General features: G+C 41.7%; 1 protein-coding gene across 1 annotated transcript in view; it reads right to left on the bottom strand.

The window, feature by feature from the left end:
• The window catches only part of CNGB1 (cyclic nucleotide gated channel beta 1), a 97,161-nt gene that overhangs the window by 17,017 nt on the left and 65,979 nt on the right, over positions 1-14,165 (bottom strand). The window contains exons 14-19 of the mRNA XM_027857909.1: positions 13,074-13,282; positions 10,755-10,805; positions 8,871-8,957; positions 6,595-6,659; positions 6,057-6,179; positions 1-21 (exon numbers count right to left, since the gene is read on the bottom strand). The exon at positions 1-21 is cut by the window's left edge and continues 130 nt beyond it. Coding sequence (XP_027713710.1) covers positions 1-21; positions 6,057-6,179; positions 6,595-6,659; positions 8,871-8,957; positions 10,755-10,805; positions 13,074-13,282 — 556 coding nt within the window. The remainder of the gene's footprint in view (positions 22-6,056; positions 6,180-6,594; positions 6,660-8,870; positions 8,958-10,754; positions 10,806-13,073; positions 13,283-14,165) is intronic.

The following is a 14,165-nucleotide window of genomic DNA, read 5'->3' on the forward strand; positions in this document are numbered from 1 at the left end:
AAGTAATAACATCGAATGTAACTAGAAAGAAAAAGGGAGGAGGCGTTGACAGCAAAGTAATAACATCGAATGTAACTAGAAAGAAAAAGGGAGGAGGCATGACTCGAGCCATCACTATTTGCACATGAGAAACAAGGAGCCAAAGGTGCCTTTTTTCTTGTTCATTTTTGCACATCTTCACTAATTTAAGAGGTACCCACTCCCATGTGAAGGGATACTGGGGGTAACTATGGTGATGTAAAAAATAACAATAGCTAACATTTATAGAGCACCTACTATGTGCCATGCACTGTGCTAAGCATTTTACAATTATTATCTTATTTGATCCTCGCCACAGCCCTGGGAGGTGGGTGCTGTTATCCCCATTTTTTAGTGAGGAAACTGAAGCAAACTGAGGTTAAATGGCTTGCCCAGGGTCACACAGCCAGCATGTTTCTGAGGCTGGATTTGCAGTCAGGTCTTCCTGATTCTGGATTCCGTGCCTTCAGCATGCCTGGAAAGAGGGTCCTCCAAATTCTGTGCAACCATTTCAGGAAATATCGCTTGTTCAACTTTCTTTTTAGTTGCTCATGAAAAAACAAAGAACCAGAAGGGACTTTATCCTTGTTTAATTTTGCACATCTTAGCTCCCCTCCCAGGCTGTATTTATTGAAAACAGTGAAGCTTAACTCTGTGACATCACCACATACCTTGATTATGCAAAGATCCTGGATTTAGAGTCAAGAAGAGATCATCTAGGCCAATTAGTCAAAAAGCATTTACTAAGCACCTACTGTATACCAGACACTGGGTACTCCACAACTCCATTTCATAGATGAGCCTCCCCTCAAAAATGAAGTAACTTTCCCAAGGTCACACAAGCAGGAAGTGGCAGAAGAAGAAGGTTTTGAACCCAAACCCAGCCAGCAATCTTCCCACTACACTATGAGTCTCTCTGGATTCCAGATCAGGGGTCCTTAAACTTGTTTGTTTCCTGTTCTTTTGACACTCGGTGAAGCCTATGGATTCTTTCTCACAATAATGCTTTTAAACAATTGAAGGAAAACACAAATTTTAGTTCCAGATTAATGAAAATAGGGATGTGATTTTTTTTTTCCCTTGTTATTTATTAATCGAGCCTTTCCAAGGATTCCAGGATTAAAAACTCGGATTCTAGAGCACTCTTCCAGATAAGCAGCTATGTGGTGTTCCATATTTATGTCCCCAATCTTTAATATGGGGCCTGGCACATGGTAGGTGCTGTTAAAAATTTGTTTAATTGAATTAAATGGACTTGCAATGATATGAAACCAAGACTTCACTGCTTAGCTAACTGGTAGAATAATAGTTAACCACCAGAGGGAGCTGGTTCCACCTGGACCAGGAGAGGCACCCAGCCTCTGGTGGGCTCTCTCCCACCTCTGCCTTGGGGCATCTTTAGCCTCCTTTAATGCTCAGCTTAAAGCCCATCTTCTTCAAGAGGCCTTTTCCAGCCCTTCCCACCGTCAGGGCCTCTTAGATGACCCCTCCCTTTACACTGAATATCTTACTTGTCCATACTTGTTTGCATGGAATCTCCTCCGTTAGACTGTGAGCTCCTAGAGGGCAGGGACTGTTCCGATGCCTTTCCTTGTATCAGCAGTGCCTAGTACAGTGACTAGCACAATAGGTGGTTAATAAATGCTTGTTAACTGATTGCAAATTCAGAATGTGCCAGTAGATTCTGTTGTTAATTTTGCGATCCCATATGGAGGTTTTCTTGGCAAAGATACTGGAAGGGTTTGCCATTTCCTTCCACAGCTCATTTTATAGATGAGGAAACTGAGGCAAATATAGTTAAGTGACTTGGCCAGGGTCACACAGCTAGTAAGTGTCTGAGGCCAGATCTGAACCCAGGTCTTCCTGAGTCCAGGCTGGGTCCTTCATCCACTGTGCCACCTAGTCAGGAACATAGAGTTAGAGCTAGAAAGAACCTCAAAAACCATTTAGTCCAACAGCACCCCCCATCTATAGGTGGTACAGTGGATAGAGTGCTTGGCTGGACTCAAGAAGACCTGAGTTCAAATCCAGCCTCATACACTTGCTAGCTTTGTGGTCCCAGGCAAGTCATTTAAGCTCTATTTGCCTCTCCTTCCTCAACTATAAAATGAGGATAATAACAACATCTACCTTTTAGTATTGTTGTGAGGATCAAATGAGAGGATATTTGTAAAGTGCTTAGCACACAGTAAGCTCTTAATAATTGCTTGTTTCCTTCCTTCATTTTACAGATAAGGAACTGAGGCTAAAAGACATCAAGTGACTCGTCCAAGATCACACAGCTAGTAAGTGTCCGCGGCTGGAATTTCATGTAGTAGCAGAGCCTAAAGCAGATGTGGTTTTCCTGATGTAGGGCAGAGCTGGAAATTTTTGCCTTGGAATGAGGCATCAGCTCCCAAACTAAAAAGTCAGGCACATTTTCCAGCTTTCATGGAAATAAAAACAAAGGGGGAAAACTACAATGGGGACATCATCTAACCATTGGGCACTGGTGCCAATTTTAGGTCAAGATCCAAATTAAAGTCACATGAATATTTTGGGGAAGGGCTCAAGGAGGAGGGAGCTGGGTACATCTGGCTGGCGCACAGCCTAGGGCTCATCAAAGACCTCTAAGAAGGAAGAGGATACCTCCCACTCCACCCCGCTGAAGGCAGCCCATTCCACTTAGGGACACCTAGAATTATCAGGAAGTTTTTCCTTACATCAAGCCCAACAGACTCAAAGACCTCGCGTGGGACCTTGAGCAAGAGTATGTAGTTTATAGACAACAATGAATCACGAAGAATGATGAATCCATTCCCCTATTCTTACAAGAGGAAAAACTATGGCCCAGAAAGAACATGAATTGCCCAAGGTCATGGCTAATGATCGATGGATCTGAGACTTGAACCTAGCTCTTCTGAACCCAAATCCAGCACTCTTTTAACAACTCTCTTGGTGCTAGGATATGAATACACACCAATGGGAATAAGAAGGGTTCCTTTTGGATTTTTAAGTAAGGGTAAATTGAAAGTGCTGGACACCCTGGTAATCTGACCCGCAGGGTTTATTCACTCCCAGCATAGGCCATAAAAAGAGAGGACTAAACAATAAGACAAGAGGAAAGGAATGTTGAATAATAATAGCTGTAACAATGATGGTGATGATGAGACTATCTAACATTTATATGCACTTTAAGGTTTGCTAAATGCTTCACAAATATTATCTCATTTGATCCTTACAACCACCTTGGGTTGTTGTTACTGGTCAGTCATTTCAGTCCAACTTTTCATGGCCCCATCTGGGGTTTTCTTGGCAAAGATATTGGAGTGGTTTGACTTTCCTTCTCCAGCCCATTTTACAGATGAGGAAACTGAGGCAAACAGGCTTAAGTGACTTGCCCAGGCTCACACTGCTAATAAGTGTCTAAGATTAGACTTGAACTCAAGTCCTCCTGATTCCAGGTCCAGAACTCTATCCATTGTGCCACCCTTTAAACACCTTTACCATGACTCTCTGAGGTAGCAGTGCAAGTATTAGCCCTATTTTACAGATGGGGACACTGAGGCTCAGAGAAATTCTGTGATTTGCCCAAGGTCCCTGAGCTAGCAGATACTGGAACACTAATTCAAACTCAGGTCCCTTGACTCCAGGGCCAGTGTCCTTCCCATTGCACCATGCCTCTCTTTTCCCAGCGTGCTGTTGAGGATAATGAGAATATAGAAAGCATTTCCACATCAAGGACTTCTCAGAATTATGATAATAATGATATAAATTATTGATTAATGATACAGATTAAGGAGGGATGTCTCCTTCCCCACTCTCTAAAAAAAAATTCCACAATGGCCCAAGGGCCATGGCAGAAAATCGTGGAGAATGTCTGCCACTCTCCCCTCTTTGCTCACTTTCCATTCCATCTTCTCTAAATGTGTGAAATTCTAGAGCAGTGGTCAGCATCCTATGGCCCTCATACTCAAAAGGTCAGGAAAGATAATTTTTAGGGGCACAATGGAGCCAAAGCTATGAAGAAGGGGGCCCATGGTAGAGGGAGAGGAGAACCCACTTCATAGCCTCCCCTCACCTCCCAGCTGGTTGTTCCAGGGGTAAGTCTCTTTTGGCTCCATCAGAAGCTGGTGGCTCAGGGTATCTCTTCTGGAACCCTCCCTTGGCCAACTGGCTTCTTGGAATGTATGTATATATGACTTTCCCCCTCCTCACCCACCAGAAAATGAAAGAATGATGACTCGGTATGCCCACTGGGGAAAGACCTGTGGAACCAAGCAATGTCAGGAGTAGGGACCCAAGATGGAAAGTTACACTTATGGAATTAATGAGAGGAGTAACCAAGAGAACTATGGTGTAATGGACTGGATTTCAAGTCAGAGAAGGTGGGTTCCAATCCCATTTCGGCTATGTGACCTTGGATTTATCTTCTCCATGCTTCAGTTTCCCCATCTGTAAAATGAGAGGGCTGGACTAGATGATTTCTGAGCTCTCTTCAAACTCTAATCTATGACCCAATGATTCCATATCTTAGGCTAAGCTGAGGCAAAGGTTAGGGGGTGGGCCCACTTGAGTATGGCAGAGGTACAAGTTCCAGGGAAGTTTATGACACATTCCATTCAATGGGGAAGATGCCAGGAATTCCAAACATACACTGACTACAGATGTAGCATGTGTGATAGATACTGGCTACAAAGGACACCAGAATTTCTATAGAAAGGGTTTACTAATGCCTTGCTTGTAAGTTGATTTTAAAAAAATACACACAAAAATCATCTATTGCTTTCATAACCACCCCTGAATAATTTGGATAATTTATGATTTTCTCATTGAAAATGTGATTATTTTGAAAGAATACTTGTTCCCCAAAGAGTCACATAATGATCTTGTTGGAACCGCATATTAGAGGAGAAACTGAGATCCCTCTCAAATTTTAATGTCATTTAACGAGGAAACGTCAGCACATTCGTAAGAAAAATGTTGACGATGGTTACACCAGCCCTCTTGTGCCTTGCTACCTTGTTAATGAACACAGACAGGGACCATCTAAGTATGAAGATGGGCTAGGCTGGGCTTGTATTCTGGTAGGGCTCCTACTATAATAATCAACAAGTGATTGACCCCCCAACCCAAGCATAGAATCACAGATCTCAGAGCTGAGAAGGTCCCCAAGAGATTCTAAGCAAGATCATTTTTTTAAACCATTTGTGTTTCCTAGGCTAAAAGGGCCACTAGAGCTCAAAAGGCTGGCAGATTGGCATAATAGGCAGCTGTTACTGTTTGTCCTTCATTCTGGATCGGGAGTCAAATGACCTGGTTTCAAATGCTGGGTCTTCCATTCACTACCTGGAGAACCTCTGGCAAAGGCCTTCATGAAGTTTCCTTATCTGGAAAAGGTGAGGGCTAGACCAGGTGACCACAAAGGTCCTAACTCAAAATCTTGGGAACAAAATGAAGGCAGGTACTCAGATAAACTTATGTCATTATAATAATTATTCGCATCTCTATTGCATGTTAATGTTCACTTTCTCCCTGACAGCCTTGTAAAGGAAGGGAAGAAATAAGCATTCCTTAAGCTCCAACTATGTGCCAGGCACTTGACAATTATTATCTTATTTGATCCTCACAAAAATCCGGGAAATAGGCATGATGACTATCCCCATTTTACAGCTGAGAAAACTAAGGAAGATAGAGGTTAAGTGACTCACCCAGGGTCACACAGCTAGTAAGTGGCTGAGGCTGGATTTGAACTCAGACCTTCCTGACCCAGGTTAAGCCCTCTATCCCCTAGCTTCTTCTGAGGTAGGTGGGTGACAGATACTCTTAACTCTGTGGTACAGGTGAGAAAATAGTCCCAGAGAGTCTAAATGACTTGCCCACAATCCCATAGTTAGTCTTAGAGCAGAGATTTGAACTCAGGTCTCCTGACTTTGAATCAGCCTTCTATTATATTATGCTGCTTCAAATCAGAACATTTGCCTTAGTTGTATATTACACGCTATGAAGAAGCAGGGCTTTGACCTAAGCCAGAAGAGAGAAGATGAATGAGGGCTTACCTGTTTCCCACTCCATCATAAACCCAGTGAGTAGAGCCAATTCCTTGGTAGGCTGATGCCCAATAATACAGACACGAATTCAAATGTAAACTATAGAGCAAATAGGCTGTGGTTCTTATAACTCTGTAAGAGAAAGGAAACAGTAGATTTACAAGAGCAGAGAGATGAGGGATGTCCCTTCTTCCCATGATAAGAGAGTCAACAATGGGGGAAAAAAATCTCAAATTGCATCTAAAATGGAGGTCTGCGGCAATTACTCTGAGACTAGTGTCTCTTCCCACTGTGAGAAGAATATGCATTGTAACAAAGACAAATGGAAATTCTCAGCTCTGTGTACTATGTACCAAACATCTTCTCAGAAAATGACCTAGCAGGGCTAAAGACACATTAACTTTCCTTCCTAGGGGGGATTTAGGCTTGGCAGATGTGTTTGCAAAGAGAAATTATTTGGACAGTAAAGGCCTTTGACCCATTCCCTCTGTAAAATTCCACCCTTACGTATTCCCATCTCTAGCAGTGTTCGGCTGCTGCATCTCACCTGTAAACATATGCCTTGCTGAGGATAGATTCAAGTCGGTTATTGAACTCAAAGAAAGCCATGTACTGTAAATGAAAAGAAGAGGATGCAATGAATACGTAAAATTAACTGCAATGTGGAACTTGGTTATGAGCCATCCATTAGCTTCTTTCAAAGTACCATTTCTAAAGGCCACTCCTGATCCCCCAAGAGGTCGGTGCCCCCTCCTCATAACTTTCTTTTGTCTGTGGAAGAGGAGGAGGGTTCCACAGCCCTCTACCCCAATTAACATGATTATCAAGATGTGCCACATCTCTTAGATCTTCTCAGGTGAGAGAATGCCTCTTTGATTCCATTACTGAATTAATCATTAATTTAAAGGTATAAACTAGGTGTGGCTAAATCCCTCTAAAATCAGAAGATCCCCATGAAGAAAATGTATTGAGACTGACTGAAAGAATTAGGCATGTTTCTGGACCTATGGATATCAGAGGAGAGAATCTGAGCAAAAAGACAGTCAACCTTCAGAAGTGACTTGAGAAGGCAGACCCTCTGTACCAGAGGCAACATCACACTCATGTCCTATTGACCAGAGGCTGATTGTTGGAACTTTGAAAGGTCAAAAGATCAGAAGATTTGGACTTCCCTGGGACTTTGCCTTGAGGGTGAATTAAACTTATATTGAGAAAAGTCACCTTCAGGGAGAGTGACCTCTTTGGGACAGAACTGAAATGCAGCTATGCACTCCACAAAAGCACAAGCCAACCATCAGACATATATACTGCACACACTCAAAATGTATGTGCATCATATATATTTACAGTTGTGATGGCACATTAGTAATGCATATGTGGTGCTTTATTCTTTTCAAAGCATTTTCACATCTATAATTTCATTTAAGTTTTATAACCCTGTGAGCTTGATTCTATTCCATTAATAAACATTTATTAAGTGCCTACTATATATGGGACACTGTGTTGGACAATGGGGATTCAAAGATGAATACGCACATTAGACTGGTGACTCCTTGAGAGCAAGGACTATTCCTCTTCCACCCATCTGTTCTTTGGATCCCCAGTACTTAGCACAGTGTCTGGTCTGTGTATGTGTTTAGTCATGTCCCACTCAGCATGACCCTCAGAGCTCAGCACAGAGCTATATACCTAAGGGGAACTTCAAGAGAATTCTGTAGGAGAAAAGGATGTCTATCCAACCAGGACTGTGATTTACCCCTTAGCTCTCTACTAAGTCTGAGGTCACATTTCCCTGGGAAAGTACTTTGGAAGACTTTGTCTATGACTCTTGGAGAGATTGATTTTGTACCAATTCTTCTTGTTTTACCCCTTAGTAAATATCTCTTGCTAAAAGCTAATTAACTCTGGCTGGCTAATGAATGATAGGGAACATACCAGATGGGGGCTCATGAGCAACAGAAATAGAAATCCCTAAACTCTAACAGTTACCACCAAAACCTTGAAGAGAGAAATAATTAGGCACCTCTAAGGCATCCTGACAATGTGAATGGGAATTGGGATAGCCATGGAGAAGGTAAATATATTTTTGGTAGTTACTTATCTAAGGATATGTGGATTACCTCCTTAAGAACAGGGACTGTTTTGTTTTATCTTTATATTCCTGGAACCTAGTACAGTGCTTGGCACATAACAGGATCTTAATAAATTTTGATTGAAATGAATTCAATTGAATTTAGACATGGGCTCTCATCATTAAAATGTTCTCTAAGTAGCCTAAGAGAAGTGAATATCCAGATATTATCCCTCATACTTGGTCAAAATTGTTGTTCAGTTGTGTCCAATTCTTCATGACCTTGTAGACCTTAGTGTGTTAATACTATCCATAGGGTTTTCTTGGCAAAGATACTGGAGTGGTTTGCCATTTCTTTCTCCAGTGGATTAAGGCAAACAGAGGTTAAGTGACTTGCCCAGGGTCACATAGCTAGTAAATGTCTGAGGTTATATTTGAACTCAGGTATTGCTGACTCCAGGCCCAGAGCTCTATCTACTTAGCAATCTAGCTGCCTCCATTGGTCAAAATAGACAACCAAAAAAATCTATACCAGGACTGAGTCAACAAGGTTGTCTACACTGACTACTTTAAACTGATAAATGTCAACCCTCCACCTCACATCCTGCCATGAAGACACAGTTTTTACCACAGATTCCCTTTCCCTTTCATTAGTGGTTTTATAAAACAAGCCACAGAAGGAATGTACTTTCCCATGGGGAGATGACATTATCCATGATGTTGATGACAACTAAGTATGCCATGGGACTTACCTTTAAACAGCGTGGCAACCGTAAGAGGGAATTCACACCAACTTTCAAATAGAGCAAATCAAGGGGCAGGAGAGAAATCACATCCATCTAAAATGCAAATTTTTAGACCAAAAATTGGAAGAAAGTCACAAATTGGAGATACCCATGAGCCATAAGGTCTCTTATGTACATGGAAAGATGGCATTAAAAATATGCCAGGGTAAAGAATTAGAAACAAAGCAGATGTCCATCAATTGGGGAATGACAAAACAAATATGTACATGAATATAATGAGATATTACTGTGCTGTTGAGAAATGATGTAAGCGTTACAGAGAAGCATGAAAAGATCTACAAGAACAGATGCAGGGTGAAGTAAATGAAGCAAGAAAGCAATAAACACAATAACTACAACAATGTAAATGGAAAAAAATAACAACTCACCATTTTTTTTAATTAACAAGATCAAGAATAACTTGAAAGAAGGGTAAGAGAGAGCACCCACAACCAATCCTTTCATGGAGGTGAGGGGTCTACAGTACTACACATGTTTTCAGTCTTTTTTCAATGCATTGATCAGTTGTGTTAATTTTTTATCTCTTCTTTTTCTTTTTTCTTTATTTTTTTGGTCTTTAAAAAATGCTATTTGTTATATAGGATGACTTTCTGAGAAGGGAAAGAGGAAGGATACTAGGGGTAACTGTGATGATATAAAAAAAGACAGAAGCCATCAATAAAAACTTATTTTAAAAAAGAGGAAATATGACAAGGCATTTACTTCAGCAGCTCATATGCTAGAATTAGAAATTCATGAGGAACCAGAGAGTGTGTCCCATCAATAGTCATTTTTCTAGGCTACATAATTAGATATTTCCAGATCATAAAGTACACCTTGTTGTTTATTACCCATCCACCCTACCTGACTCTGAGTGATATGGTCACATTATAGACACATCAACAGAATGGCCCTAGAGTCCAACAAAGACTTTATTTAACCAGGCTGTAGTCAACATAGCTATCCAGCATCCAGCTAGCTCTATTACATGTGGGGGAAACAGATCAGACTGATTTCATTAGTGTAAGGAATTTCCAGAAGAGGAATACCTCTATCAATGCAGATGGCATCTTCTCTGCAGGTTACAGAGTTGTCTAAAGTGAGCATTCAGAGGCTAAGTGGCTTGCCCCAGGGTCACACATCCACAGAACCTACGTCTTCTGGGGTCCAAGGTTAGCTGTCTATACACTAGAAGACAATGTCTTCCATGTTGTACATAGTGGGTACTTAATAATATTTCATGGAATGAATTAAGGAATGAAGACAGGAACATGCTTACATGATTTCCTCAATTCCCAAAATGCAGTCTGGTGCACTTGAAATGAAGTTCATGTTGTAGATAGGAAATCTTATGGACAGAGCACTGGGCTGGAGTCAGGAAGATCTGAGCTCCGATCTAGCCTAAGATACTTACTGGCTGTATGACCCTGGGTGAGTCACTTCTGTCTGACTCAGTTTCCTCAACTCTAATATGGGTATCATAATAACTTTCCCCTCTCAGGGTTGTTGTGAGGATCCAATGACTAAAGTGCTTAGAATAGTACCTGGCACATAATAGTCACTTAATAAGTACTTGTTCCTGAATGTTAAAATTGTTTTCACGTGTAATTGGGAAAAAATAAAATATTTAAAAAGTGAAATAAATAAATACTTGTTCTTTTCCCGCTTCTTCATATCCCTTTGGTGCCAAGCGTGGGGTATTGAATGTAGCAAGTGGTATATATGTGTTTGTAGATCAAATCAATAAATGACCCACTTAAGCCTGATCAGGCTTTGCTTTAAATGGGGGTACCCATATGAATCAGCCTCTAGGAAATCATACCCTTTAACGCTTATGTATAAATTACGTACCTTAAAACGCTGAGACTTCACGTAGTTGTTCCGCATCTCCTTTTTGTCTGTCTAAAAGAGAAGGACAAATGATCATCACCATCATAGGTGCTTAATAAATGTTTGTTGACTGACTCACTGACTGACTGCCCACCTTAGGGTACGTTTCCCTCAATCTGTTGGAAAATGCAGAGGAGGGGATTATGGGAGACTCTACTATTACCTGAGTTTTGTTTCTCAGATGGGAAGAAAAGGCACCAGATTTAACCACTGTGGCTCAGGGAGATAATACCCTATCTGAATATGGTCTGGGGAGCTAGTGCTCCCTGGATCACATCTTTAAGAGCAACCCAAGCACGGGGGCAGGGAAGACCCTGGCCTCTTCCAAGCATCCTGGGCAAGGTGAATGCTCCCCTTTTTGCTGTCCTAAGCAAAACTTCACATCCAGATACCAGGATCATGGGCATTGCCTATATGATCTGGTACAGGGAGCATCAAAACAAATCCAGACTCCTCCTAGCTCCATCACTAAACCAGTCAGGTGAGTTTGGGCATGTCCCCTTCCCTTCTCTGGCCTCAGTTTCCTCATCTGTGAAACAGGGGGCAGGAAAAACCAACTGGTTGCCAAGGTGCTTTCTGGCCCTCTTTTCGCCCCTTTGCAATCTGGCTTTCAGCCTCGTCACTCCGATGAAACACCTCTCTCTGAGGTTACCAGACATCTCTTAACCACCAAATCTGGTGATCTTACTCAGTCCTCATCCTTCTCGACCTTTCTGCAGCACTTCACACCATCTAGTATCCTCTGCCTCCTGGATCCTCTCTACACTCTAGGCTTTCATTCACTTGACTTGACATGACTTTTGGTTCACTGGTCTCTTGGTTCACCTCTTTCCTGTTGGACTCTCTTCCTCAGTCTCCTTTGACGGATCATCATGAGTGTCCCATCCTCTAACTGTGGGCTCCAGAACCCCAAGGCTCTGTCCTGGGTCTTTTTCTCTGCTCTCTGTACAACCCCTTTCTTAGTGATCTCATCGACTCCCATGGATTCATTATAATTTCTTTGCAGATGACTATCAGACCTATACATTCCTCCTCAGTCTCTAGTCCTGTATCTTCACCATATCCCTCTTGAACACATCCCACTCTATATCCCATTGGCATATCCTTTAGACTGTGAGTTCATTGAGAGCAGGAACTATCTTTTGCTTTTCTTTGTATCCCCAGCCCTGTTATATAGTAGGCACTTAATAAATGTTTATTGATTTGTTTATTGACTAATCTCAAACTTAGAATATGTAAATGCAACTCACTAGTATTTCCCCAAAACTTAAATTCCCTGTTTTTGTCAAAGACGCCACCATACTCCAGCCACCCATATTCACATACTCAGTCATCTAAAACTTCAATATACCTCACTCCCTATAATCAATCAGGTGCCAAGTATTGTTATTTCTACCTTCACAACATTGCTTCCATCTATTCCCTTTTTTCCACCTACATGGCCACCACCCAGTTCATGACCTCCTCATCTCTCACCTAGGCTATTATAATAGCCTTCTAATTGGCCTTCTTGGCTCTAGTCTCTACCATCTCTAATCTATTTGTCCACACAGCTGCTGAACTGATATTACTAAAACACACATCTGATCATGTTATACTCCCTTCAAAAAACTCCCATCGTTCCCTATTAGCTCTAAGATCAAATGCAAATTCCCCTGTTTGGCATTTCAAGTCCTTCACAATCTGGTCCTAGCCTACCTTTCAAGGCTTATTACATATTACTCCCTTTATACATTCTACATTCCAATTGGTCGACTGGCTGTTCATTATGAATAACATCCCATCTCCCATCTCCATGCCTTTGCACAGGCTCCCCCCACGCCCTTTCCTGGAATATAGTCCTCCCCTCCTCACTTCTGCTTTTTAGAATCCCTAGCTCCCTTCAAATCTCAACTAGGTTCTTTTCAATTGCCATGTCCTACATGAGATCTTTCCAGCTAAGTGCTCCCCCTCTCCTGCCCCACTTGCCAAATAACTTTGAGAATATTTTATGTTTACTTATATGTATACATGTTTCACTGTGTAGGCTTCTTGAGGCCAGATCATACAAATTCAAGGTTCTTTCAGCAACCTGCCTCTAAAATCCAACCCTCTTCTTTTACAGAGGAAAAACCTGAGGCCAAAGAAGCCCAAGGTCGGGGCTAAAACTGAGGTCAGTGCCATGGCTTCCAGATCTTTGTGCCAAGCACAATTGAGCATAAATTGTCAACTGTCAAGCACTATGGAGAGTGAGCAAGTTCCATTATGGTGGTTGAACCTCATGGTTGCCCAACAACTTACAATGATGTCTCCTCCTTTGACAAACTGCAGGCGCATCTGAAACACAGTGATGTCTAGCAAGTAGATGAGGTCACACAGATAGTCCATCATTAGCCAGAGATGGATGTTTTCTGGGGTCTCATATGGAAAAGCCCAGCGGACTGGAATTAGCCAGCAATTCCAGTTCCATGCCATGACCACAAAGAAGAGCCAAAGGATATACATCAGGTCTAAGAGGAAGAGAGAGATGGTGGTCAGTCGCACATAAGCTTTTTTTTTTTCCAGATTCAGCATAGTGGCCATCAGACAACAAAGTGATACATTGGACAGAGGGCTGGGCTTGAAGTCAGGAAGATCATGGTTCAGATTCTACATTGGACACTTGCTGTCCAATGTCCTTGGATGAGCCCACTCAACCTCGGTGAGTGAGCCTCAGTTTCCTCATTTGTAAAATGGAGGGGGCTAACTAAACTAGATGGCTTCTAATGACCTTTCTGGCTCTAAATCTATGATCTTAGGATTGTAGTGGGTTCCATGTTTCTATTGAGGACTGAGCAGGATACAGTGTGGATCTAAATTGGAGCAAAAGAAAGATGAGACTGATAGTAAAAAGAACTTTTGTCCTTTTCTATTCTTGTAGATACAAATTCCATGAAAAAGAAGTCAAACACAGGAGATGAAGCACAGTGATGCACAAAGAGGAGTAAATAGACTTCTGGTAAGATGATGGGGGTAAGAAGACCTATCTCAATCTAACTGCCACCTTCACCACCTCAGGACATCAAGAACTGTACCTAATAAGGTGATTACAATTACAAGAAAAATGGAAGAAAGAAAACACATTTCCCTGGGTTATAAATGAGAGGCGAGAGAAGGAGGAGGAGAAGGAGAAGGAGAAGGAGGAGGTGGGGAAAGGGAGATAAGGAATAGGAAGGAGAAAAAGATGAGGAGGAAGAGGATGAAAAAGAGGAAGAGGAAAAAGAAAAGGAGGAGGAGAAAAAAGGAAGAGAGAGAAAGAGAAAAGGAGAGGAAGAGAAGGAAGAGAAAGAGGAAGAGGAGGAAGAGGGAAAGAAAGAAAGAAAGAAAGAAAGAAAGAAAGAAAGAAAGAAAGAA

The sequence above is a fragment of the Vombatus ursinus genome, unplaced genomic scaffold (assembly GCF_900497805.2).
Source record: "Vombatus ursinus unplaced genomic scaffold, bare-nosed wombat genome assembly UNPS02012515.1, whole genome shotgun sequence".
NCBI lineage: Eukaryota > Metazoa > Chordata > Mammalia > Diprotodontia > Vombatidae > Vombatus > Vombatus ursinus.